Source organism: Taudactylus pleione, unplaced genomic scaffold, assembly GCF_031769625.1.
Source record: "Taudactylus pleione unplaced genomic scaffold, aTauple2 ptg000212l, whole genome shotgun sequence".
In the NCBI taxonomy this organism is placed as follows: Eukaryota; Metazoa; Chordata; class Amphibia; order Anura; family Myobatrachidae; genus Taudactylus; species Taudactylus pleione.
Genome location: NW_028284614.1, coordinates 1,484,393 through 1,512,301, shown reverse-complemented (window position 1 = coordinate 1,512,301; position 27,909 = coordinate 1,484,393). Strand labels below are relative to the sequence as shown.

The window sequence follows — 27,909 nt, the reverse complement described above, 5'->3', positions numbered from 1 at the left end:
CGATGAAAAATAAGTTGCAATATTTATAGACTCAGATTTACATATAAATCTGTGAAGGGCAAAGTTTGGATGTGGCGCATCAGGGAGCAGTAAACCAATCTTCATGGAAATTCTGTCTCTTTTATTCACTAGGAGCTAATGATGTAACTGTGGAACTGCAGAGGCAGCCATTTTGTGGACCGAACCATTACTCATGTGAGAATGCAGCTTTTGAATATAGTAGGAACCAGTGACAGTTTTGCTTTCTCATTAGTAATGATTCAGCCCGGATTAATGCTGGGTGGCCAAATTTGGTAAGCATCTACACTTACTAATCGGCCGCACGATATGTCTGCTTATCCCGCGTATCCGCTAGACAATATGCTCCATGAGTGATATCGTCTAGTGTTTCCCTGGCAGTGGAGGTGCTCAATTTCGTTAACAACATCGAGCACCCACATGTCCAGGGGTGTAGAGAGGCCGGGCGGGTCCGGGTGAAAGGAGGGGGCGTGGTCTTTCCGTGGGTGGTGTGGCCATGCCCCCTTAGGATTTGTTTAAATTAAAAAAAAAAACTTTAGCAGTGCCGCGTCACTGCGTGTTGGGGAGGGGGGGGGGGCACTGTGAGCCCCCCAGCCTGGCGCATAGCCGCGGTCAGCATGATCGCTCTCCCCCACAGGCATAGGAGACTGCTGTGGGGGAGAACATACATACAGCCAGCCCCCCTTATGTGTCCAACCAGCCCCCTCTTCTGTGTGTGTCAAGCCAGGCCCCCTCCCCCACTTTTACAGACACAGCACAGCACGTTTAAACTTACCGGCTGCTGTGCTGTCTCCTCTGCTGAGTCCTGGCCCCCGGACATTGACGCGCCTGCATGTGTTGCCGGATCGAGACTGTAAGAAACGCAGCGGGTCCTAGTGCCCGTCGGCTCAACTTAATCTGACAGAGACAGCAGCAGCCGTTGCTCTCTGTAAAAAAAAAAAAAAATTGCCAGAAACTACAACGGGTGGAGGAGCGGGTCCCCCTACCCTTTCTGCCAAGTGTCCGGGTCTAGGACTCCAGTTTTGGCAGTCCCCCCCTGATGGCAGACCTGCCTGCAAGTACGGGCGATGAAAGAGGTCATCAACGACCAGCGGGAGCGCACATTGCTGGTCATTCTGGTGGCATATCCACTGGACCATATTGTGCTTCGGCTCTGCTGCTGCATGCTACCCCATTCCAGAGGACGTCATTGAGTTAGACACACAGGGTGTTTTCAGAACACCCTGTGTGCAAACACTCGCTGAACTTTTTCATCTATCTGGTATGGGGACTATCATCTACTTCTGTTGCTTTATAGGAGCTTATCCTGCCTATTATATGGTATCTACATGCTTGTTTGAGCTTATTTGCATCATTATTTGCTGATGCAATGTTGATTGACAGCACGCCCCCTTTGGTAGGCGTGCCGGGGGCGTGCCTCCCTGACGGGGGCGTTCCCACGGGAACGCCTCCCGTCAAAAGCCGGCCCACTGACATCACTAGTGATGTCAGTGGGAGTGATTTTGGCTCTGATAGAGCCAAAATCACTCCGGAGCTTGCGGTTGAAAACCTCAACAGCAGGCTCCGGCTCGCAATTTCGATGGTCGCGATGGTCTCGACCATCGCGGCCATCAAAATGCACGCTCGTATAGCCTGTGGGTGGTGACCCACAGCTATACGAGCGTCCAGAAGGACGCTCCATTTTCATGGAGGCCGGCCCTCATTCAGAGCGTGCGCTCTGCTCAGAGCGTACGGCTCTGAATGAGGGCCATGGCTGGGTATAGGCTGGGCAATATATCTGCCATTGAATCGAATTGCCAATGTACTGCAGGCGCATTGGCGAGAGTGTACCACCGATATGTCTGTGAACGATGTTGTTCACAGACATATCATGTCTGCTCTGCAACACAACAGATGGCCGATGTATCTGCAGATATATTGGCGCATCTGGCCGTGTGTGCGGACGGTCAACCGACTGCCCGTACATTTGCTACAGTGACCGCTGGTGGCTAACAGCTAAAAAGGGCGGACAAATTCACATACCCGCCCATTTGTGATGTCAGGGATGCAATTCATCATTGCTCCGGTGCGGTGACAGCTGATGCGAAATCAGTTGTCCCCGCGAGTGGCTGCATTGCTCCTTTTCGGAGCAGTGAATCTTTTCACTGCTCCTTTCGGAGCAGTAACAGGACTGCGCATGCGTGACCTACAGGTCACGCGTGCGCACAACAGCCCCAACGTCCAGTGGAAGGAGCCGAACAGGGGCGGAGGGAAGGAGCGGGTTGCGAGCCTGGAGCAGGAGTATTCACCGTGTGAAGATGGCGAATGCTCCCGCAGTCAAGCTCCTAAAATATAATATTTTCGGAGCTTGATGAATTCTGTCCCCATACACTAGTGGGGCATTCCGGGAGAGGAGGTAAGCAGGAAATATCTGTGATACTAGTGTATGGGGACAGCGGGCCATTCCGGGAGAGGAAGGTAAGTAGGAGATATCTGTGATACTAGTGTATGGGGACAGCGGGCCATTCCGGGAGAGGAAGGTAAGTAGGAGATATCTGTGATACTAGTATATGGGGACAGCGAGCTATTCTGGGAGAGGAAGGTAAGCAGGAGATATCTGTGATACTAGTGTATGGGGACAGCGGGCCATTCCGGGTGAGGAAGGTAAGCAGGAGATATCTGTGATACTAGTGTATGGGGACAGTGGGCCATTCTGGGAGAGGAAGGTAAGCAGGAGATATCTGTGATACTAGTGTATGGGGACAGCGGGCCATTCCGGGAGAGGAAGGTAAGCAGGAGATATCTGTGATACTAGTGTATGGGGACAGCGGGCCATTCCGGGAGAGGAAGGTAAGTAGGAGATATCTGTGATACTAGTGTATGGGGACAGCGGGCCATTCTGGGAGAGGAAGGTAAGCAGGAGATATCTGTGATACTAGTGTATGGGGACAGCGGGCCATTCTGGGAGAGGAAGGTAAGCAGGAGATATCTGTGATACTAGTGTATGGGGACAGCGGGCCATTCCGGGAGAGGAAGGTAAGCAGGAGATATCTGTGATACTAGTGTATGGGGACAGCGGGCCATTCCGGGAGAGGAAGGTAAGTAGGAGATATCTGTGATACTAGTGTATGGGGACAGCGGGCCATTCCGGGAGAGGAAGGTAAGTAGGAGATATCTGTGATACTAGTATATGGGGACAGCGGGCCATTCCGCGAGAGGAAGGTAAGTAGGAGATATGTGATACTAGTGTATGGGGACAGCGGGCCATTCCGGGAGAGGAAGGTAAGTAGGAGATATCTGTGATACTAGTGTATGGGGATAGCGACCATTCCGGGAGAGGAAGGTAAGTAGGAGATATCTGTGATACTAGTATATGGGGACAGCGGGCCATTCCGCGAGAGGAAGGTAAGTAGGAGATATGTGATACTAGTGTATGGGGACAGCGGGCCATTCCGGGAGAGGAAGGTAAGTAGGAGATATCTGTGATACTAGTGTATGGGGACAGCGGGCCATTCCGGGAGAGGAAGGTAAGCAGGAGATATCTGTGATACTAGTGTATGGGGACAGCGGGCCATTCCGGGAGAGGAAGGTAAGTAGGAGATATCTGTGATACTAGTGTATGGGGACAGCGGGCCATTCCGGGAGAGGAAGGTAAGTAGGAGATATCTGTGATACTAGTATATGGGGACAGCGGGCCATTCCGCGAGAGGAAGGTAAGTAGGAGATATGTGATACTAGTGTATGGGGACAGCGGGCCATTCCGGGAGAGGAAGGTAAGTAGGAGATATCTGTGATACTAGTGTATGGGGATAGCGACCATTCCGGGAGAGGAAGGTAAGTAGGAGATATCTGTGATACTAGTATATGGGGACAGCGGGCCATTCCGCGAGAGGAAGGTAAGTAGGAGATATGTGATACTAGTGTATGGGGACAGCGGGCCATTCCGGGAGAGGAAGGTAAGTAGGAGATATCTGTGATACTAGTGTATGGGGACAGCGGGCCATTCCGCGAGAGGAAGGTAAGTAGGAGATATCTGTGATATCTCCTGCTTTACCTCCTTGATGAATGGCCCGATAACTTAATTTTTACAATTGCTTTTGTAAAAATTAAGTGATGATGAATAGTCCTCAGTGATTGTTAGCCATAACTATGAAAAAGTAACCTGTATATGAGGAACACATCATGTAAGCAATTTGTTTTGTCTCATATTGAAAATTTATACCAAAAGGAATGACGCACCCCCGCCGGACATTAGAAGCAGGGAAGGCGGAACATGGTCAGCCTGCTAAGAAGTGCAGGAGGGAACTGCGCTACTAAGGTGCCCCTGTAACTGTGACGGAATGTGTAACTCCTACACACAACTTGCTTTCCTGTCCAATTTAAATTTGTGTATTTTAAGGAACAACCCAATCCCAGCTGTGATATATAAGGAACATCATAAGTCGCCATTGAGGTCTGTCACTTGCATAAATAAATACATGCGGGGCCTCAATAAGTAAAACTCCTGATATTTAACAAGAGGGATATACATTGTTTTTTATCATGTGCAACATGCGATGTACTGTAACTGTGCTGCAAATCCAGCCATAAAACAGTTAACAGAGACTTGGCAGTTTTTCACCTATTTGTTTGCAGTCGGAACAAGTGAGCAAACTTTGTCCTAACACAGCCCTTGGCAGCGAACTCTTTATCACATGAAAACATCTCTGTATGTAACAAGGGGCGCCCAGAGCTATTCACATATACTGTAATACCTGATTTGTAAGCAGTGCTTGGAAGTAACTGAGATTAGATTCTAAATGATCAAAACAATGAAACAGCATCAGGGAAAGTGATACAATGTTTTTTTTTTGTCCTGAGGGTGTTATGCTAATTGGCTGATTCATTTTTTTTAGGAATAGCGCAGTCGCAAGGAAGCAGCTGTACAATTCGGTGTCATTAAAATTCAAATGCAACAGGACGAGTCTGTAGGGGATAGACACCACCTGTTAGCATTTGCGAGATCCGAGTGCTGATCACCGTAGCGACCATCGGTTGCGATTCGCGATGGTTTCAGGCACCGGCCAGCCTGTGTAAGCTGAAGCCCCCCCCCCATTTCAAGAATGGTGCCGGGCGCAGCTGCGGCTGACAGGGGGCTGCGAGCAATATCGCAAGACCCGTTCTGCAAATGCGCAGAACGGGTCTTGCGTCTGCGCAGACTCCCAAACAGAGTATTTAAAAGTAAATCATCGGGTTTATGTACGAATATGAATTAGGCCCAATTTTTGCTGTACAGGAGGAGGTCATACAGTATATACAATGTATGGTCAGATTTAGAGTGGCAATGGGGCATTGGCCTAGCTTAAAGTTTAAAAACAAAGCTTGGCAGTATGTATTTGTAGCGTTTAACAGCAAACGTTATTTGGGCTGTAGGAAATAATGCGGCATTTCTTCCTTTTAAGTGCAACAGTGCCTACTTGAGTGCAAATTGTGCACCCAGATTTAAAACTACCTCTCCCTCTCAATCAGTCCCCCTTATGCTGGCCATACACGCTACAATTATCGGGGCGATCCGCCTGATATCGGCGGATCACCCTGATAATTGTAGCGTGTGGGTTGGCGACCGAGGGTTAAATATTGCTCGGTCGGGCATGCAGGATTGTCCAGCATGCCCGTCCGATGCGATATTTACCCGGTAAACTGTCGGCCGCATTGGGCAGTGTATGCCCAGCGCGGTCGACAGACAGACGTTTTCGGTGTTTCTTCCTACGGAAGGAACAGGGAAATGTCTCCTTCCCCGGGGCGGAGCGCGGATGTCGGGGCTAATACACTGTGAGAGAAATCTCACAGTGTATGCCGGCGACATCTGCGGCTGGCAGCCGGCCAGATAAAATGTCTGTCGGCCTGACAGGCATTTTATCTGGCCGTGTATGCCCAGCATTAGAGTGTTAGATGCTTATGCAACAAATAATAAAATTTGCACATTCAGTAATAGCCCCAATAGATATGTACCAACGTGACTTTTACTATACGTCATTCCTCCGGATTGCTCCTGGGCTCCATGGCCCCGAACCACTACCACACACACACACACAACACCCTTTCTCCCCACCCACAGCAGAACTGTATTGCACTTCTTCTACCCTAGGCTTTGTATAGACTATCAACAAATCTGTGTCCGAATGCATACTATCTACTGAGGATTACAGGCCTAGCAATCAGTCACCCAGACCAGTCCCTAGATGGCCCAGTCACACCCCAATTGGTCTTTGCTATGTGCCAAACAATTAAACCCATGCCCTTGAGTCTGAGGCCATATACTGTGGCCTGTGGAGGACTTCATGCAGTGGCACCGAGAGACTGGGATGAGCACAAATTATTTCCAGGGCCCTGGCTTGCCCTGGTTGTCTGGGTCCTGCCAAATACGCGAAGTTATGCCTCCAAAATGGTGCAGTTTCGCCCCTTCAGCAATGCTCCAATTCTTAGAAGCTGTGTAGTATATACAGTTGGAGCTCTAAATTCCCAACGGGACCTGGTTACGCACCTATATGGCATGGCCATATCTCCCTTCGTAATGGGGCCCATCATTTCTCATGACTGCCAATTCATGCTATAACAATGGACTTGGTACATTTTGTATAGAAGGATGCAGAACACCATGAAAGGTTCCAGGCCCCGGGACATTAACAGGGCATGGTGTTTCGGGGGTATGGCCACACCGATCATGCATATCGGGGACCCCCATACATTATATTTCACACAATTGTGTACCTGCCCCCAGCCCCACTCAGCACCTTGCAATGATGCAGCTACTGGGGAATGCAGCTGTGATAGGACCCAGCCTGAGCTAACATACATCCCTGAGTGCTTGTTATACCATATACTGGCCTGTTATGTCATACCGTGTCCTGTGCTGCTTTATTCTATTATGTGAAATCAACAGAAGTTAAGCATCTAATCTAGTTCCATATTTTTGCCTTAGGATACAACTCTATTTGCAAATCAGCTTCTCTCTTTCCTGTGTGAGAACTTTCCTTTGTACTGTAACTGTGGTTAGATAACAACAAGCTATTTCTGCTGCTCTAGTAGGATGTGACTACATTGTAATACATTCCTGTCAGGAGAGCTGTTGATTTGTTATGCTTGTAAAATCCCAAATATCCCAAGTCACTGACCTAGAGCTATATCTATGGATTTAAAAGCCTGTTCTTGATTGGGTGATAAGAGCCCTTCTTCCCATAAGGGGCAGTCTTTCATAATACACCCTCCTGATTCTAGGGTTGAGTCTTTATTACTCTGCTTAGGGGAGGGGGAGAGTCAGATCTCATGCACAGAGGGAGTATTCAGGGAAGGGGCAAACACCGGACTAATGTTTAGAGAAAGGCATATGTACTGTAATTCTGAGAGATTAATGGGGTAAATGAAATAAATGGGTCAGAAAATTCTGCCTTGATAAAGGCCCAAGTGATCAATGAGGCAGCTCTGCATAGATCACCACGTTGAGGCTTATAGAATATAATATGGAGCAATGGCCCTGATTCAGAGCCGGACGCTCTGACAGAGCGCTTGCTCTGAATCAGGGCCGTCCTTCTTAATTTTTAGAGCGGCCTCCTGGCCGCTCGTATAGTGGTGGGTGACCACCCACAGCTACAGCGAGCGGCAAGGAAGATGGTCGCGATGGTCAAGACCATCGTGAACATTGGGCTTGCGACGAGACCCTTGTGGTAGGGTCTCGTTGCCGCAAGCCCTGGAGTGCTTTCGGCTCTATCAGAGCCGAGAGCACTCCCACTGACATCACTTGTGATGTCAGTGGTGCCGGCCCCAGATGGCAGTCGTTCCCATGGGAACGCCTCCGTCTGGGCAGCCACGCCCCCGACACGCCCACCAAAGGGGGCGTGCTGTCACTCACCATCGACAGCACGTCCCCTTTGGTACGAGACCCGTCGCTATCCGGGTCTCGCGCATGCGCAAAACTGAGCCGGCTCCTTCGTGCTTATGCGCACTGGGCCAACATCGACCCGCTTGCGAGCGCTCAGCGCTCGCGAGCGGGTCTGAATCAGGCCCAATGTGCCCTAATTTACTGTAACTTATAGCAACCAATCACATGTCAACCTTTACAAAATTAAAAATAACAGTTGTAATCTGATTCATTGCTATGGGTTACACCATATTTAAGACATAACTACCTACTCTTCTGCAGTGTCCGGGAGGCTCTCCCGAAATCCAAAGAAATTATACCAGCCTCCTGGCTTGCGCACCCTTCCCCACCGAAGTGATTGGTCCAGTGGCTTGATGGCGCGATTGATATCATTCGCTGTGAATCACTTCCACGTCATGATGATATGATTCACAGCGTCAAGTCCTCCTGCTGCACCTCCCAAATGGGTCTTCGTCTTCCTCTCCGGTAAAGTAAACTCTAAGCAAGTAGGATATCAGCACGGTACAGACTATATCCACTTCAGATTTTGTACCTGGAAGTGAAGTGCACTGAGGGCAGAAGTGTAGTTTCCTGCCCACACAGACAGCCAAAAAAAAGAAAGTTAGCCCCTCGTGGGCTTGCTTCGCTCGCCACGCTTTGGGCACGGTGGCTTGCTGCGCTCGCCACAAGGTTATATTCCCCCTCTATGCCCACTTAGATGGTAGGGAATGACGTTGGGCACTGGCTGATGATGTCATGGTCAAGCTACAGAAGGGGATCTAGCTGTTACCATATCAGCACACTGTACGATGTTATGGGACAGATCCTCTTGTGCTTCGTGTTTTCTTCTGTCTTGTTTATAACTAGGCTGAAATATTTGATGAGAGTAACAGCCATAACCGGATTCCACAGCGCCTGCTGACATGCAGTGAGTAATATAGTGAACTGTCTGTGGCTGTCTGCACTATTACTGTAGGGACAGAGAGACAGAAAAGTCCTATTACTCATTACACCCGCCCTCACTAACAGGAGGTGATGTAAGGACAATAGGGAGATAAGACTCTTGAAGTCTATTATTTTAGAAAGACTGCCGAGAGAATTAAACTGGGGCCTGATTCAGAGACGGACGCAAAGGCGACTATGCGCGCAATCGAGCGATTGTTTGCCATCGCGCATGCATATACGCCGCACTGTGCGTGCGCAACAAACGCACTGCTATCAGGGACGCACACAGGAGTCCATCGCAGACTGAGTGATAGGCTGTCAGCGTTTGGGGGCGGTCTGAGAAACACAGGCGTGTCTGTTTCAACGCCGTTACATGGGCGTGCATAAATTAGCCACTGCGATTGCATGCGCGGCTCTGCTGCGGCAGATCAGACCTCCCGCAAGGCCAAGATGGCTGCCAATGACGAGCCTTATGTAATTAAATGCACTTTTCTTTTTTAAATACATTTGAAACCGAGTCCTGACTGATATATTTTCTGCCATCTCACAAATATTATTGATAAATTAATTAGCGCAGATCCTTTATTAATCACTTATTATAGTTTGGTGGCTTTTTAGTTGAGTCATCACAAGCTCAGTATTAAGGTTCTACAGCTGTCATGATAGTGTGAATATAATTGAAGATATTAACTGTGTAGTGGATTAAGATTCCCAACCACCATATTAGCGCCAAAGTCATTTTTATATTCACTATGCGGTGCCATCTTCCTGAACGTCACTGGAAAGATGGTGGTGGACGCAGGCGGCGGTAGGAGGGGGGAGTGCTGCACAGAGGAGGGGGGAGTGCTGCACACGCGCCGAAGACATCAGCTGAAAGATGGAGCCACCAGGATGTGAGGGTTTGTATTTAACTACACTTTATATAGAAAATGTGACTCACATTTATCAGCTAAATAGACTATCCTATTCATACACAATATAATGGGACTTTTGCATTTGAATGCCTGATGTTGAAATACTTCTGGGCAGGGCCGTATCTAGGGCTGTGTGAGAGGTGCCAGCACCCAGGGTGCAGAGCAGAGGAACCCTGCTGCCTGGAGAGCTGCCCTATAGAGTCCTTCACTTACTAGTCCCGATCCCCTTTTTATCATGTCATGATGTCACAGGTGCAGTAGACTGGGGTGGGGGGCTGCTTCAACACAGTTTCTAGGTTTTAAGTTGGTTGTATCTTAAAATACGGGTTACTCAACATATGCACATAGGCCATATTTCTGGCAGGAATTCTTTGTGTATGATAGGGGCGCTAAATGTGTCAAATTACAAATGAGTACCTAAACCTCTCTGTTAAAACCTATATGTAAAAGTAAGAAAGTGTCATATCTGTGACAGAAGGGCCCAGAGGCGTATCTATAATGGGCGCAGGGTATGTGGGGCACATGGGCCCCTGGGTCCAGGGGGGCCCACACCGCACACCCTGCACTCATATTATCTAATACTTACCTCTCAGAGGTCCTGCGTCGGGTGTCTCAACTCTGCATAACATGCCGGAAAATGGCAGTCGCTGACATTCCGGCATTTTGTGCATGCGCAGTGAAGAAATCGCTCTGCACATGCTCAGTAGACTCAGGGCACAGACTAGTGCCCGGAGCCTATTGAAGCTGTGGTCACCGGTCAGCACGTCAGTCTGCTGCCGGCCGCCAGCCGCCCCTGGAGGGGCCCATGTACACAAATGTTTCTTATTATGTAATATCACATACACCACTCATCTGAGCCTTTGTAATCTGTGTGCAACCAGGGCCGTAGCTAGGGTAGTGCGGCCGGTGCCATCGCACAGGGCTCCACAGGTCAGGGGGCGCTGTCTGGGCCTGTCAAGTTTCTGTTTATTATCATTCTTGCTTGTAGCTTCCTCTTATTTCATCCCCAGCATCTCCTGACCTCTCCTATCTCTTCCCTGGCCCTTCCCCATGAAGCCATGGCCCTTTTTTGGGTGCATTATGTCCCTTTGAAAAATGAGGGGGGCGCCAATGCTCTTTCTGGCACAGGGCATCAAAAAGTCTAGTTACGGCTCTCTGTGCGACAAAAGGTTAATCACAACAAAGCCACTTAGTCTGTCTAAAAAGGATTAAAAAACCCCGGTTATACCACACACTCACCAATACTGCTGAATCTAAGATTGGTTTCCAAGGCTAACAGTTTGCAAAAGCCTTCAGTTGCTCCCTTAACTCAAAATACCATCACAACTTAATTTAATCAGCTGTTGTAAACCAAACAATTTCCTTCATTTTTAGTTATACAGCATCTATAATAACTAAGCTATCTACAACATGATCCTTTAAGAACACAAACACAGAACTTTATTAAACAGATTTCGAAATAATGAAAATATGTCACAATTATTGCAGTATAGCTATAAACAAGATGTAATAATATGACACATGAGAATGCGAACAAGTTTCTTAAAATAAAAAGGAAAAATACAGAAGCAGAAAAGCTCAACTAATTTATTATATCCTTAATAGAAAATAACATTACTTCCCCTTCTCTGTGAGGTCACTAAAGTCAGTGTCTATTCTAATGGGGATTTACAGCAGCTTTTATGACAACCACAGAACACAGTTTAGTAATGAATTCTTAAAAAAAAAAAATCATAGAATCATAATAATAAAATCAACAGCAATTACAATTTCACACAGATGACAAGAATATGAAATATTAGTTATTTGAGCTCTAAGCTTAACGTGTGTCATGGATCCATTCGATTATAAATATATACAGAGATCTATGCAAATATTAATTATGAACAATATTTCTTGTATGTGGACAGGTCCCTATGTGATTTATGATGACCCGACCTGGAGTGATCACAGTTATTATACTTCGACAATCCTATTTGGACCTTGTACGGTAACCCATATCTGGGCATGGTCATTTTTTTTCTTGTGCTGTAGACATCAAGTCTGGCTGAATATGATAGGGGAAATGGGCTGGTGATATTTGTTTCACTTTTTAGTGGTCACTTACAGAGAAATATGAAAATCCAAGATACAGTATATACAGCAGCAGTTCCAAAATTGCTGTTTCCGAACCTCATAACAATCACTGTTTTCCAATACTCTTGGATTGTCCACTGACATCTATTAGATTTATCTGTTACAGATTATCGATGAGCATTTTTAGTTAGTTTGTGCTATATAGCTATAGAGTATTATGGGCCTTACTGAGCAGTGCACTGCTGAATGCAGATTCCCAATGGTCAGCAATCTGTGCAGGCGCCGAGAGCATGTGCAGTAAAGGTTTTGCATATTCGCATGGAGAGTGGTAGCAGACTAACAGTCTGCTGCTGTTTGGGGGTGGCTACAGGGTTGTCTTAACAGCAATGTGGGCCGTGGGCAAAGCAATGCACTGGGGCCCCTACCCACCCACACACGGGAAAAAAATTTAAATGGTCAATAAAATTAAACCCTCCTGCATGCCCATCAGACCTCCCACACATGCAGAGAGACTCTGAATGGTCTGAAGCCGGCATATGAAGTGAAACTGGGACTGAGGTGAGCACTCATCGCCCTAGGGTGGGGGATTGGGTGAGGGAGGTTAGTTCAGAATACAGTGCACCGGCGGCCGGCTTATAAAAAATTTACCAACTGGCAGCGGCTGCAGGGGGGGGCAGGTTGGCGGGCCCCTACAAGCTTCGGGCCCTTGGGCAACTGCCCAACAAGCCCAATGGAAGAGATGGCCCTGGGTGGCTACGGCCTTCATTTCGCAAAATGGAGGTGTGTTTCTGCCGTTGGGGGGGAGGGACCCCATGATCACTCAGCTTGCCAGGGATCATGCATATAATCCGATGCTGAATCCGTGGACGCAGATCGAATCATTAACGCATGATGCTTCCTGTTGCATTAACATAATTGCAAGGATGCTTGCGTGCAGCTTTGCGATTCCGTCCAGTGCTGAATCACCCCCTATGTCTGTATAGAGTATAACAGAAATACATTATGGTCCTGTACAGTGGTCATGTTGTGTAGGGTAGATATAGTGTTGTACTGCCTTATTCCGTATAGAGTATAACAGAAATACATTATGGTCCTGTACAGTGGTCATGTTGTGTAGGGTAGATATAGTGTTGTACTGCCTTATTCCGTATAGAGTATAACAGAAATACATTATGGTCCTGTACAGTGGTCATGTTGTGTAGGGTAGATATAGTGTTGTACTGCCTTATGCCGTATAGAGTATAACAGAAATACATTATGGTCCTGTACAGTGGTCATGTTGTGTAGGGTAGATATAGTGTTGTACTGCCTTATGCCATATAGAGTATAACGGAATTGCGTTATGTTCATGTCACGTTAGATGTAGTGTTCTGCGTCTGTCAATGGTGTCACAGAATTGTATGATCACATGTAGTGTGCTCAGCTCATGTTGGGTAGATACTTGTGCCTCCACAGATTGTGAAGTTGTCTTATATAATTATAATATAAATATAGTAATATGTTAATACAATGTTCTATTCCTCTGCGGAGTGCTCTGTCCTTATACAAATCCACCTGCTCAACAGACAAGTGTTCTATGACATAGTTTCAAAGGTTTAACAAATATGATGCTATGTATATCTGAAATAACTGGGATCATAATCTCCAAACATTGGAGTGGAGGGGTCATATAGCGGAGGGCCATACCACTAGGCTGCCCCTTATCTGTGTCTGGTCTCCCTCCTATCACTAAGCAGGCCAGAAGTAAATGGACATTTCCCTCCAAAACGCAGCCCTGATCGTGACATTAGGACAGAGCTCTCAAATCTGGTCTATCCCACTCAAATCGGGACATTTTGGAGCAGGGCCATAATTAGGGATGTGTGAACGGTGCCGTCGCCTAGGGTGCAGGACCCTGGGAGGGCAGCGCCGTCACTGCCCCACGGCCCATGCACCCTGCAGCCAGTATCCCCGTTGCCGGTATCGCTGATGCAGAGCTGCCCTGCTCTGGTTCAGGGGGGGGGGGGTTGGGGAAGGTATGCTGTGATACAGTCATATAGTCACATAGCATATAAATCATTATGTGGCTCAGTGTCTGATTTAAACCCCATGAGGTCTTAGGCTAGATACTGGTTTTCCCTTGTAAAAAAAAAAAAAACACACCTAAAAATGGGTCAGAGTAATCTGGTCCTCTTTTGTGCCCACTGGGCCTTTGGTAGGAGCCTAGTTTCCCAATGGATGGTCCAGCTCTGATGTGTCTGGTTCTAAATGGCTTATTATCTCACAACTCTAGAAGTGGTGGATCTTCCTAGTGACGTGCAACAATAACGTACGTTTTCCCTACAATCCTTACCTGAGCGGCTTATACACAGCTAAGAACCCGTCCACTCTGTGTCCCACAGGAAGCTCCCTCCTGACGTCGGTAATGTGATTAGAGTCTAATGGGAGGAAAGCATGACCCATACGGCCTACTTGACTCTGGGATGACGGGTAAACCGCGAGGGATAGGATCAGAATCAGCTTCTCCATGATGTGCAGGTAACACCCGGCATACAGGCCAGTGTCCTCTGAAAATGACAAATGACAGCTGTTACTGTAGCTCTGAGCTTTTGTGCGAAGAACCTTTTACCTGCGGTGTACTGAGAGCCGATATAATATATTGCAGGGATGGGCACATTTCTCTGCATCTCAGAATAGCAGTGTCTTGTTTTGCAGAGGAACATGAAAGGCAGCCATCTATAATGTATGCACAAAAATGGCAGACATTGTGATTACAAGTTTGAAGTTGCATGTATAATGTGGGCTGCCCTCAGGCACTGTAGATGAATTCAAGAACAAAAATTGCAGTTTTCCATCCTGTGTTCTACTGCCTCACAGCTGTCACTCTCTAAATGGAAAAATAAATGTTCAGAAATCGAATAGAAAGTAATTTATCTATTACCCTTTAACTGGGACACACACACTACGGGTCTGTATGTACTGAGTGGTATCACTGGTAGGGATGGCCATCGATGATTACCAACAATTGATGATTAACCACTGATGCTAGATGGTTTTGGCATCGGTGGTGGAGATCCAATAGTTCTCCACCATTGATGGCACAGAGCCCCGCAATGTTTTTTTTTTTTCAGCCTAGCGCCGGGACACAAAGCCGAGGTTTGCCCCCATCGCAACTCGCAAAGCCCTTGCATTTACCCCTGCCCTCGCGCATGGTTTGGGCATGGCGTGCAAACTGGGTAGGCGCGGACTGTACATGCATAAGGGGGGGCTGGGGGGATCTCTTTCTAAAAATAAATGCAATATAGAAACTTATGGGGGCTGCTTTTGCGGGTGGGAATGGAGAGAAGGCGCCAAATAATGGAAGGGGTTACTACTCTTTTGCAGGGGTCCCTCTAAAATGCCAGCTTTCAGGGGATTTTGCACAAAATAACTTTGGCAAATATGCCCCTTAATGTTACAGTATATTCGCATCTGTAATTGTATTTTACAGTACATGGTAAATGCAATCACTTTCCCTTAAATTTCTCTCACGGCCAACACACCTCAATGTCCTCACGCTCTCATTTTGGGGCCTATTTATCATTAATTATTCATGGCATATTCCCCGAAAACGGGTGCTAGCCACAAATATTAAGTATCCCCAAATATATTCTAAATGGACTGCAGAAAATATCTATCTGCTGCTGTCCCAACATTTCCAACAGCAGCCGCAACCCCCATAGATTTCTATGGGGGATGCAATGCGGTCAGATTAACCAAGCTCCAGAATACAAAGCAATCTGGAGCATGGCCCTGCAGCCAATGCCTTTCAAAGATGGCGTTGTATGCTGCGGCCCGCGGGTGGGACAGCGGGACAGTCCCAAAAGAACGGGACTGTCCCGCTGAATGCAAGACAGTTGGGAGGTATGAAACTACATAGTGCACTTCAATAACAAGAAAATAAATAAAATAATAAATTATATATATATATATATATATATATATATATTCTGAAACAACTTAATTACCAATCTGGAATTTAAAGCTACTTCAAGATACCTTGTACTATTATTATCCTTTATTTATATGGTGCCACAAGGGTTCCGCAGCACCTAACAAAGTACATAAATAAATGAGCAAATACAAAAGTAGCGACTTACTGTACAGAACAGTGCAGGACAAGGATATAGTTTATATACATTGCTGCAATAGCAGTTATAACACACACATTCTAAAAGGGGAGTGGCAGACAGACAGGGGTGACACAGATGGCTTGGACAGGAAGAAGCATGGAGTTGCAGGTTAGGATGAGAGCTGAAAGGCTTTGATGTAGTAGTGAGTTTTGAGAGCCCGTTTGAAGATTTGTAGAGAGGTGGAGAGTCTGATAGGGAGAGGGAGAGAGTTCCAGAGGTAGGGAGCAGCACCGACAAAATCTTGGAGGCGGGAGAGGGAGGAAGTAATCAGTTGGCATGAGAGGCGACATGCATTTCTTGAGCAAAGTGGGCAGGCAGGAGTGTGAAGTGAGATGAGGTCAGAGATGTAAATGGGAGAGGATTGGGTGAGGGCTTTGTAAGTGAGTGTAAGAACCTTGAATTGGGTTCTGAAGGGGAGCCAGTGTAGGGCTTGTAGGAGAGGGTAGGCAGATGTAGAGTATTTGGAGAGGAAGATAAGCCGAGCAGCAGCATTGAGAACAGATTGGAGTGTAGAGAGGTGGGAGTCTGGGAGGCCAGTTAAGAGGAGGTTACAATAGTCCAATCTGGAGATGACCAGTGAGTATGAGGGCCTAAGTAGCCTTCCAGGGTGAGAAAGGGTCTGATCCTGGAAATATTTTTGAGATGGAAGTGGCAGGACTGTGATAGGTGCTGAATGTGTGGTTTGAAGCAAAGGGAGAGGTAAAGGATAACTCCAAGACAGCGCACTTGGGTGCTAAAGGAAATAGTTGTGCCATTAATAAATAATGAAATTGTGGAAAGCGAGGTTATGCGGGAGGGTGGGAAGATAGCTTAGTGTAATGTTCTGGTTTAGTTGTGGGCACGGGGTGGTGACAGGAGCAAACACAGAAGTAGATTTAAATGAAAGGTAGAATTTTTAATGGGTGGCTTAGAAGACATGGGAATGGCAAAAGCAAAAAGTCCAGATTTAGCACTAAAGTAAGTGCACTTGATTACTGTAGTGAGGATAATGGAAGAATGTCCAGAAAGTGGCAGATAAGAACAGTCCGGTATGCAGGTTAGTGAGCTGATATAAATACAGGCAGTGGTGATGAGTCCAGCTGGGAGTGAAATGGAGGCAGGGTGCAGGGTGTCAGCAGGCTCAGGCACTCAGGCAGGGGGAAAGGTAGTGGAGGATGCAGGGTAGTCAGCAGGTTTCCTGGAGCTGACAAGCAGGCTGGCAGGTAGCGTTTACACAGGTAACAAGAGGTGAGCACAGAGAACTCCCTCTCAGCTAGGCTGAGATCACGTTGCACTGGCAATGAAGGAAGGCTCTGGACCTTCCTAAATACCCCGTGCTGTGCTATGACTGGCTGGAGGGAACACATGACTCACCAGGATTGGTCAGTTGAATCACATGGTCAGAAGGCAAGATGGCGGCGCCCATGCCAAACGGAACGGAAACACCACCAGGCCTTATCAGCCCTGAATGACTGCACAGAACCACGTGCAGCCAAAGCCCCTCGCCAAACACCAGCGCCACTGCCAGACATTCTCCGCCATAGTGACCTCACAGGTAATACCCGCCGACCACCATGCCGAGAAACCCTGGCCGTGACAGTACCCCCCCCTTTTTGGGTGGCCTCAGGACACTCACCAGGCTTCTCCGGGTTGGGCAGAATGGAACTTCCTGATGAGTGCAGGAGCATGGACATCTCGGGCATCAGTCCAACAGCGCTCCTCCGAACCATAACCCCTCCAATCCAGCAGATATTGCAAACGACCTCTGCGAAGATGGGAATCCAGGACCTGGGAGACCTCAAACTCAACTCCTCTTTCCGTCTGGACTTGGGGAGAAGCAGGCAGAACTCTGTGGAACTTGTTCAGCACCAGGGGTTTGAGTAAGGCAATGTGAAAGGAGTTGTGGATTTTCAGGTATGGGGGCAACTGTAGGCGATAAGCCACAGGGTTAATGACTTCTATGATGGTGAAGGGACCGATGAAGCGTGGGGAAAATTTCATAGATGGGACTCGAAGACGAAGGTTCCGGGTGGACAACCAGACTTGGTCTCCAACTTGCATGCGTGGTACCTTCCTACGCTTTTTATTGGCCTGGATTTTATAATGGGAGGACGCCTTCACCAAGTCAGCACGCACTTGAGTCCAGATGGCAGCAAAATCCTGCACCGTGTCTTGTACGGCTGGGACATCAAAGACAGGCAGACTTTGAAATTCAGGAACGCGGGGGTGAAGACCATAAATGATCTGAAATGGAGTTTGATTTGTTGAAGAGTGGTAGGAGGCATTATGTGCGAACTCGGCCCATGGCAGCAATACAGCCCAATTATCTTGAGACAATGTCATAAAAATCCTCAGGAAGGTCTCTAGGTCTTGATTAACCCCTCTCAGTGGAGCCATTGCTTTGCGGGTGGTAAGCCGTGGAAAAATTTAGTTTCACCTGAAGTACAGAACATAAGGCCTTCCAAAACCTTGCAGTAAACTGAACATCATGGTCAGAGACTATCTCAACAGGAAGACCATGGAGACGGAATATGTGTTGAACGAATATGTGAGCCAAGTCAGGAGCAGTAGGCAGTTTCTTTAGGGGTATGAAATGGACCATCTTTGAGAATCGGTCCACTATGACCCAGATAGTAGTGAACCCTTGAGAGTTTGGCAGATCTGTGACAAAGTCCGTGGAGAGATGCGTCCATGGACGTGATGGAGTGGGTAGTGGCAACAATTCACCAGCCGGAGCCTGTCGAGAAGATTTATGCTGGGCACAAGAGGAGCATGAAGAAATTAATTCCAATACGTCCACATTCATGGATGGCCACCAATAGTTTCTTTTTAAAAACTCCAAGGTCTTCCGGGTGCCTGAGTGCCCTGCAAAGCGAGAGGAATGTGCCCAAGTGAGGCGCTGCTTCCTTAACTCCGGGGCCACGAAAGATTTCCCAGTAGGAGGCTGGACCTGTAAGGTGGCGAACACTCTTGACTCCAAGACAGGGGTATTGTGTTGATTCTCTAATTTGTTGTCACAGAGGAGAGATCTAGATAGGGCATCTGCCTTTTGATTAAGTGACCCAGACCGGAAGGTCAGGGTGAACTGGAACCTGGCAAAAAATGTTGCCCATCGGACCAGACGAGGACTTACACATTGAAGATTCTTGAGAAAAAGGAGGTTTCTATGGTCAGTAAACACAGTGAAGGCAAACTTTGCTCCTTCCAGCAGGTATCTCCATTCTTTTAATGCCAACTTCACTGCCAGGAGTTCTTGTTTGCCCATGGCGTAATTTCTTTTGGCAGGCGAGAATTTCTTGGAGAAAAACCCACAGGGATGAACTCGATTGTCCTCATAAAGCTGGGGATAGGACTGCTCCCACAGCTTCTGATGACGCATCCACTTCCAATAACAAAGGCCTATCCAGATCTGGCTGTCGAAATACTGGAGCAGAAATAAAGGCTTGTTTTAGGAGCTGGAAAGCAAACACTACCTCAGGTGACCATAGGGCAGGATTGGCACCTTTATGGGTCAGGGCTGTAATGGGAGCCAGTAATGACAAGAATCCCTTGATGAAGCGTCTATAGTAGTTGGCGAACCCCAGCAATCTCTGGATGGCTTTCAAAGTCTGAGGTCGGGTCCAATCCAAAATCGCCTGTACCTTCTTGGGATCCATTTCCAGACTGGAACCAGAGATGACATAGCCAAGGAAAGGCACACTGGGTACACTGAAGACACATTTCTCCAACTTGCAGTAAAGGTGGTTCTTTCTCAGATAAGTTAAAACTTCCTTCACATGTTCTTGATGTTTAACTACAGAAGATGAAAAAATTAGTATATCGTCCAGGTAGACAACAACAGAGACGTATAACAGGTCCCGAAAAATCTCATTAACAAAACTCTGAAAAACAGCAGGGGCGTTGCATAATCCAAAGGGCATCATCAAGTATTCGAAATGTCCATCCCTGGTATTAAAGGCGGTCATCCATTCATCGCCAGCACGAATATGGATGAGATTATAAGCCCCTCTTAGATCTAGCTTTGAAAATATGATGGAGCCCTTTACCTCATCGAACAACTCTGTAATCAGGGGAAGAAGGTATTGATTCTTTACTGTTATGTCATTAAGACCCCAGTAATCTATACAAGGTCTCAGGCCACCGTCCTTCTTGCCAATGAAAAAGAACCCAGCTCCAGCAGGTGAGGTGGAAGGATGAATAAACCCCTTCGCCAGGTTGTCCCGGATGTATTCGGACATGGCTTGAGTCTCAGGCAAGGATAACGGATAGGTACGACCACAAAGAGGTATCTTGTCAGGTATTAGATCGATTGGACAATCCCATTCTGTATGAGGAGGTAAGATATTTGCTTGTTGCTCATAAAACACATCAGCGAACATCTGGTATTCCTTAGGAATGGCTGAGGATATTAATGGAGCTGTCTTTCTTACAGGTCGTATCTTGGGAAGACAGGATTTCTGACAGTCTGTACCCCACAAAAGAATCTGCATGGAACACCAGTCTATCCTGGAATTATGCTAGTGTAACCAGGGTAGACCTAGGATGATTTCTTGAGAATCCTCTGTTATCACTAAGAACGTTAAAGACTCAGAATGAAGTGCCCCAATTCGGACTAGTACTGGTTGAGTCTCTTTGGTGACTATTCCATTAGTTAGAGGACGTCCATCTACAGAGGTCAGGGAAATTGTGTGATTGAGAGATGTACAAGGAATCTGTAGTTTGTCGATTAAACTGGAAGTCATGAAATTTCGGGCTGCTCCAGAGTCAAGTAGAGCAGTAGGAAAGACAGGTATAAGTTTGAGATCCAAAGCTAAGGTAATTTTGAAATCTTTAGTATTTGGGGACAGGCTCATAACTCCTAACTTGATGTCCCCAGGGTCAGTTAGGATTTGGCATTTCCCGGTTTACGGGGGCAAGAGACCACCAGGAGACCTGATTCTCCGCAGTACAGACAGAGGCTTTTCTGTAATCTTCTCTGACGTTCTTCTTTGGAGAAGTGGGTATGACTCATCTGCATTGGCTCTTCATCTGTAGGGGAAGGAATAGGATGGGTAGGAAAGGAAGGGGTAAATGACCTTTGCCGTTCATTTCTGTGCTTTTCAGCCTGACGTTCTCTAAAGCGCAGGTCAATTTTATTACAAAGTGCAATCATGTCGTTTAGGTTAGTAGGAAGCTCACGGGTGACTAGGTCATCCTTTAGTCGATCTGACAGGCCATGCCAAAAGGCTGAGGTGAGGGCTTCCTCATTCCATCTGAGCTCTGATGCCAAGATTTGAAACTGCACGGCATATTGGCTGACAGGAAGGATTCCTTCTCAGTGTCATGATGCTAGACAATGCTGATACAGTACGCCCAGGTTCATCAAAAATCCTCCTAAATGATGACACAAAGCCTGCGTAGTTATCCAGCAGCGGATCTGAACGCTCCCAGAGTGGTGAAGCCCAATCCAAGGCCAGGCCGGATAGCAGAGAGACGATGTAAGCCACTTTGGCTCTTGCAGTTAAAAAGTTATCAGGCTGTAAAGTGAAGTGTATATCACACTGATTTAGGAATCCGCGACAGAGTTTAGGGAGATGTAAGCGGGGAGGTGACCTACCTCCTGTATTCCCAGACGCTGAAGCGGATGTAGTTGCTGGTACTCCAGGGGTGGATAAGGAAGTTTGCAATTTATCCTGTCGCTTAGACATCGCTTGCAGAAATTGAGCAATTTGATGCTGCATAGTTTCCAGGTTTTCTAGACGACCAGAAATGCACCGGAATAAATCCACTCCAGACTCCTGTTCCGTGGCCGGATCCATGTGGCCAGTGCAAACTGTAATGTTCTGGTTTAGTTGTGGGCACGGGGTGGTGTCAGGAGCAAACACAGAAGCAGATTTAAATAAAAAGGTAGAATTGTTAATGAGTGGCTTAGAAGACATGGGAATGGCAAAAGCAAAAAGTCCAGGTTTAGCACTAAAGTGCACTTGATTACTGTAGTGAGGATAATGGAAGAATGTCCAGAAAGCGGCAGATAAGAACAGTCCAGTATGCAAGTTAGTGAGCTGAAATAAATACAGGCAGTGGTGATGAGTCCAGCTGGGAGTGAAATGGAGGCAGGGTGCAGGATGTCAGCAGGCTCAGGCATTCAGGCAGGGGAAAGGGCAGTGGAGGATGCAGGGTAGTCCAGCAGGTTTTTGGAGTTGACAAGTAGGCTGGCAGGTAGCGTATACACAGGTAACAAGAGGTGAGCACAGAGAACTCCCTCTCAGCTAGGCTGAGATACACGTTGCTCTGGCAATGAAGGAAGGCTCTGGACCTTCATAAATACCCCGTGCCGCGCTATGACTGGCTGGAGGGAACACATGACTCACCAGGATTGGGCAGTTGAATCACATGGTCAGAAGGCAAGATGGCGGCGCCCATGCCAAACGGAATGGAAACACCGCCAGGCCTTATCAGCCCTGAATGACAATGTGCCCACACAGAACCACGTGCAGCCAAAGCCCCTCGCCAAACACCAGCATCACTGCCAGACACCCCCCGCCATAGTGACCTCACAGGTAATACCCTCCAACCACCAGGCCGAGAAACCCTGGCCGTGACAGCTTAGTCTTAGACATATTAAGTTTAAAAAAAGCTCTGGGACATCCAGGAAGAGATAGCAGAGAGACAGTTGGAGATACAGGTGAGGAGAGAGTGGGAGAGGTCAGGGGAGGAAAGGTAGATCTGAGTATCATCAGCTTAGAGATGATATTGGAGGCAAAAAGCTGATGAGTTCACCTAAAGAAGATGTATAGAGGAAAAATAGGAATGGTCCAAGAACAGAACCTTGGGGAACACCTACAGTTAGTGGAAACGGATGGGAAGAGGAGACAGAGAAGGAGCGGTCAGAGTGGTAGGTGTGTGGAGGGGGGTGAGAAGGGAATGGATAGAGGTGGGTGTTAAAAGTGGCGGGGGTTAGAGGGCTGGGACGAGTTGAGATTCTTGAAATATGACTGTTTAGAGAGGGAAAAGGCAGCACTGTAGGATGAGAAAATAAATTTAAAATGGAGAGAGTCAGCCTTCGAACGAGATTTCCTCCACTGTCGCTCGGCGTTTCGTGAACACTTTTGCAGGTATCTGGTGCATTTGGTATGCCAGGGTTATGGTGTGGATCTGCGAGGGCGAGTAGTGATCGCCGGAGCAACAGAGTCCCGTGCAGAAGTAAGGGAGGCATTGTATAGGGAAGCAGCTTGTTCAGGACAGGAGAGAGAGAGAGAGAATAGGGGAGAGAAGAGAGTCAAGTAGGGAGGATAAGGAAACTGAGTCAATATCATTAATGTTACGCTTAGTAATGGTAGCCTTTGGAGGCAGAGGAGAGAGTGATAGGTTAAAAGAGAGAAGGTGATTGTCAGAGAGGGGGAATGGGGAGTTGGAGTAATCAGTAATATCACAACGGTTAGTGAAAATCAGATCAAGAGAGTGGCCACCCGCATGGGTGAGGAGGTCCATTGGGAGAGACCAAATGAAGATGTAAGGTTAAGAAGTTTAGAGGCAGAGGATTCTGTAGGGATATTGACATCACCTAAGATAATAAAGGGAAGATCTAAGGAGACAAAGTGTGGGAGCCATGCAGCAAAGTTGTCTAGGACTTTGGAAGGAGGGCCAGGGTGACGGTAAATGACAGCTACTCGCAGGTGTACTGGTTGGAAGAGGCATATGGCATGAACCTCAAATGTAGAAAATGTAAGGGATGGTTTTGAGGGTATTAGTTGGTAGGAGTAGCTGGGGGATAGAAGAACCCCAACACCACCACCATGGCAACCCCCGTGAGAGAATGTGAGGCCTCCAGAGGAGTGAGCAGCAGGAGAAGTGGTGTCAAAGTGGGAAATCCAGGTTTCAGTAATGGCTAGGATATTCAGGTAGTTAGAGATGAAAAGGTCATGGGTTGGGACCTAGTTGTACTAGTTTTATACTTTATATTGCAGTACAGATTATTAACCAACTCGAATCAAAGACTTACCTTCCTTGCCAGTCCTAACATAAATTTACTCTAGGGATAGTCATCGAACATCAATGGTTTTGCAACCATTCATTGTCTATGGCTGATGGCAAATGTTTTTGCCATCAATGGCGGTGCCCAATGTTGAGAAAATATTGACGGAAACCGATGGCCACAGTCTGCACATGCACGACACTGGTCGAGCCATTGATGCCCATCACTAATTTACTCAAAACTTTCACCTGATCAAGCTATTACTATGCTCTGCCTCCAGCTGATGTCATGTGACCTCTCCAACAAGTAAGCTATAAGCGCAATCGCGTCATCATGCAGCTGGGGGGTAGGACCATGTTGACGCAATTCACAGCAAATCAAGCGGCTGCCCACTTCACTAGGCAAGAGGGCAGGATCTGGTATGGTGCCATGCTTCATCAGGAGTTTGAGAGAATTCCCCGGAATTCCATATTCTCCCAGACATTTCGATAGAGTAGCAAGTATGGACTGAATTTATGTTGAAATAGCGTAGGATGAAGGCGTGAGATGGTGAGATGATAGAGATAAATGTTTTTAGGGGTCTATTTACTAAGCCTTGGATGGAGATAATTGTCATTTTTCAAACACAGCCTCTGGCATGGCAGTTAGGAGCTGATTGGCTGGTACTTTATCTCCTTTCACTTTATTTCCTTCCAAGGCTTAGTAAATAGTCCCCTTAAGCTGGGTACACACTGACAGATACATTGGCCGATCAATTGATCGGATAATATATCTGGTGCCCGTCAGTGTCCGTGTGCACCAGAGATATGTCTATGAACGACGTTGTTCACAGACATATTGCGTCGGCTGTGCTGCACAGCCGATGGACAGATATATCTGTCCATCGTGCTGTGTGTATGGGCGGTCTACCAACCGCCCGTTCACATGCAGGGTCAGTCGCCCCCTACCCGCCCCCTGGCCAGCGGGACCCGCGGCTGCCTGGAAGATGATGGTCGTTCAGTGTGTATAATCGACCATCATCTACAGATATACCTGCTAGGTGTGTACCCACCTTTAGGCTTGTACAGAGAATCAATATTCAGACATGTATAATACTAATATAAGCTCCTACAAATATCTTACAATAATTGGAAAGTTCCTGTGTAATTTTCTGAGTATTTTATAGACAAATGTATTGCTTTTTTGTGTGTCTGTTGCTACAGTTACAGTTGCCATGATAACACAGCGCTAATGGAGAGCCCATCTCATCAGTCAGTGATGTGACAAAAGACTCCTGATAAGAGCGTAAATGGATTTTCTGTTGCTAGACACATGCACGCTGCCTTTCACACTATCAGCTCTGATTAGGTCTTTTGCAATATGCATCATTCAGGTGTTGCGGTGTGACAGGGGACCACCCGCTGGTTCCCAACCCTTGCCGTCAGCGAATACACCCCTGGTGGTCCTGTCACAGCTTGCAGTGCAAGTACATTTATTACAGCTGCAGGTTACTAAGCAGTGCATATTGGCGTGGAGATATCTATGCCCTCTCAAGCTTTCAAGTATGATTGTGGCCTTTGGCAGAAAATGGTCCATGCATGCACGGATGGCGAGACGGCCAGGTGGACTTTACTGGGAGATGATTTATTGTTGTTTGTTTATACCAGGGGTCACTATATTATGCAGCGCCATGCAAAGAATATTTATCATTCACATCATTAATGACCGAATTAGAGTTCACAGTCATACGGGTCTATGTGCTAAGCCTTGGAGAGAGATAAAGTGGATGGGGATAAAGTACCAACCAATCAGCTCCTGTCACTTTATCTCCCTCTAAGGCTTAGTACATAAGACCCCTAAATCCCTGAACACACAAATGCACAAGGGTCCATTTTAGTCAGCAGACAATTAAACGATCAGTAAGTTTTACACTGTGGGAGGAAACCTATGCAAACTCTACACAGATTGGGCCCTCGTTGAAATGGAACATGTGACCCCAGGGCTGTGAGGCAGCAGTATTAGCACCTATGGCACCTGGTTGCCCCAGACCCAAATTATTGTATTGCCACTGTGAGTTACGCCTCTTAAGCTGGGTACACACTAGACGATGTGTGCAGACAATGACGGCAGATATATCGGGCGGTCCTTACACACTGCACGATCTGGTGTACAACCGCCTGTCATATCGTTCCTCCGCCGCATCCACAATCATGGTGTCGCCTGTCAGATCCTCAGATTGGCTTATACCGCAGGTCGATCTGAAGATACGACGAACGCAATAGTGCGTACACACTGGATGATGTGGACGATTTGTCATTCTGATTCGCCCCGAAATTACAAATCGTCCAATATATCATCTAGTGTGTACCAAGCTTTGGTAAGTGGTCTAATTCATTGGTTTGTCAGTCTAGTTAATTGAATCTATCTATAAAGTATAAAGGTGCCCATCCACTAGATGATTTAATTGAACGATATCGTTATCGTTCAATCGTTCATAAATCGTTTGCAAAAATGTCTAAAACGACCAGCGATGCGTGCTCCCGCTGGTCGTTTAGACATCTATCATCGGGCAAACATACTGGACAACCTGACGATAATGTCAAGTTCAGCATGTTTGCAGATGATTGATGTTCCTACACTGAATGACTGCTCAGTCAGTGCAGGCTCATCACAGACTGACAAACGACTGCACGATTACAATGTCGTAATCGTGCAGTCGTTTCCATGTCTTCTAGTGGATGGCACCTTAAAAGATCTTCCCCAATGTAGAGTACAGTATAGTTGTGTCCTCACTAAACTACAGTATCCTTCTGGCTGGATATAAACTGATTGGAGAAGTGAGATTAGGTGCAGGTGATACAGGGTCACAAGTCTGTGATAGGCTGCAAACCTCGTAATAAGGTATCACAAAAAAAGCCATGTGTACTGTATATACAGAAAAAAATATAGTTAAGTGAGGACACATCTGTACTACATGATGCACATATATTTATTCTGCACTAGATAGATAGACAGATAGATTTAAATATAAAATAAATGGGACACATTTATTTTCGATAACAAGCGCCATGATGTGCTTGCGTCACACACCTCACACATCACAATATATTGTGTAAGGTCAGCAATGTTAAGGCGATATCTTGCAAAAAGTTCAGAATATAATTAGCAAACTTCTTCTTAAAGCAGCCAATACTTACCAATATTACCTGAGAAGACGGTTTGGTGGCCAGTTGGCCTGCTCAGAACACTGGGTTCCCGACTCCTTACACTCTGGAAGTGTGACAGATCTCCAGGTGATATCCCTGTGTGGCCTATTTACCTGCTACATCTGTATGAGCAGGAGGCACACACAGCAATGTAGCAATGTACTCCTGACGCGGCCGCACCCCAAGCAGACACACCTGCAGGTTTGCATGCAATCAGAAAATCTACATATGATAAAAACAGGAATGCCTGCCTGTATAATAAGTATGTGTTGTACCTTGTAGATACAATTTAACCCAAGTATTAGTAAGTTAGGACTGGCCCAGTCAATAATGCTGTCTTGGGTTAATTAAAAAAAAAATGTAGCTTTTCAGCTCATACCGACTTCTAGACGCGTTTCCTTCTAATAAAAGGACCATTTCCTACACACGGTATCACTCAGGCCAGTGGTAGAACTTGCTGATAATTATGTGGTAGGTGACATTATAGGGATAAATATAGGTATCAGCTCAGTGGCTGCTGAACAGCACTGGGTTAAAAAATGTGTGTTTGATGTTTATGTACATTAAACAGTTGTATTTGAGCTAAAGCTAGTTCACTAGATGCTGGAGGGTGTACAGCCTGCAGAAGACAAAGCATTTGTATACTAATGTATACACACTATATGGAAAGTGAGGTGAGTGGTTTCAATCAACATAAAATCTTTGTGAGGCAGCTGCCTAAGGCGACTTCAATGCTCCTACACACACACTAGACCAGGGGAATCACTCGTACCAAGGTAAAGTGCCAATTAGTTTTATAACTGTACTTGAA

At 46.8% G+C, this 27,909-nt stretch overlaps 1 protein-coding gene across 2 annotated transcripts in view; it reads right to left on the bottom strand.

The window, feature by feature from the left end:
- The window catches only part of LOC148517670 (protein NDNF-like), a 33,728-nt gene extending 6,509 nt beyond the window's left edge, over positions 1-27,219 (bottom strand). The window contains exons 1-2 of one of the 2 annotated variants that reach the window (XM_088478342.1): positions 27,090-27,219; positions 14,162-14,375 (exon numbers count right to left, since the gene is read on the bottom strand). In XM_088478342.1, the coding sequence (XP_088334468.1) occupies positions 14,162-14,337 (176 nt within the window). In that variant the 5' untranslated portion in view covers positions 14,338-14,375; positions 27,090-27,219. The remainder of the gene's footprint in view (positions 1-14,161; positions 14,376-27,089) is intronic. The other variant, XM_088478343.1, reaches the window with a different exon arrangement.
- Positions 27,220-27,909: the final 690 nt, after the last annotated feature.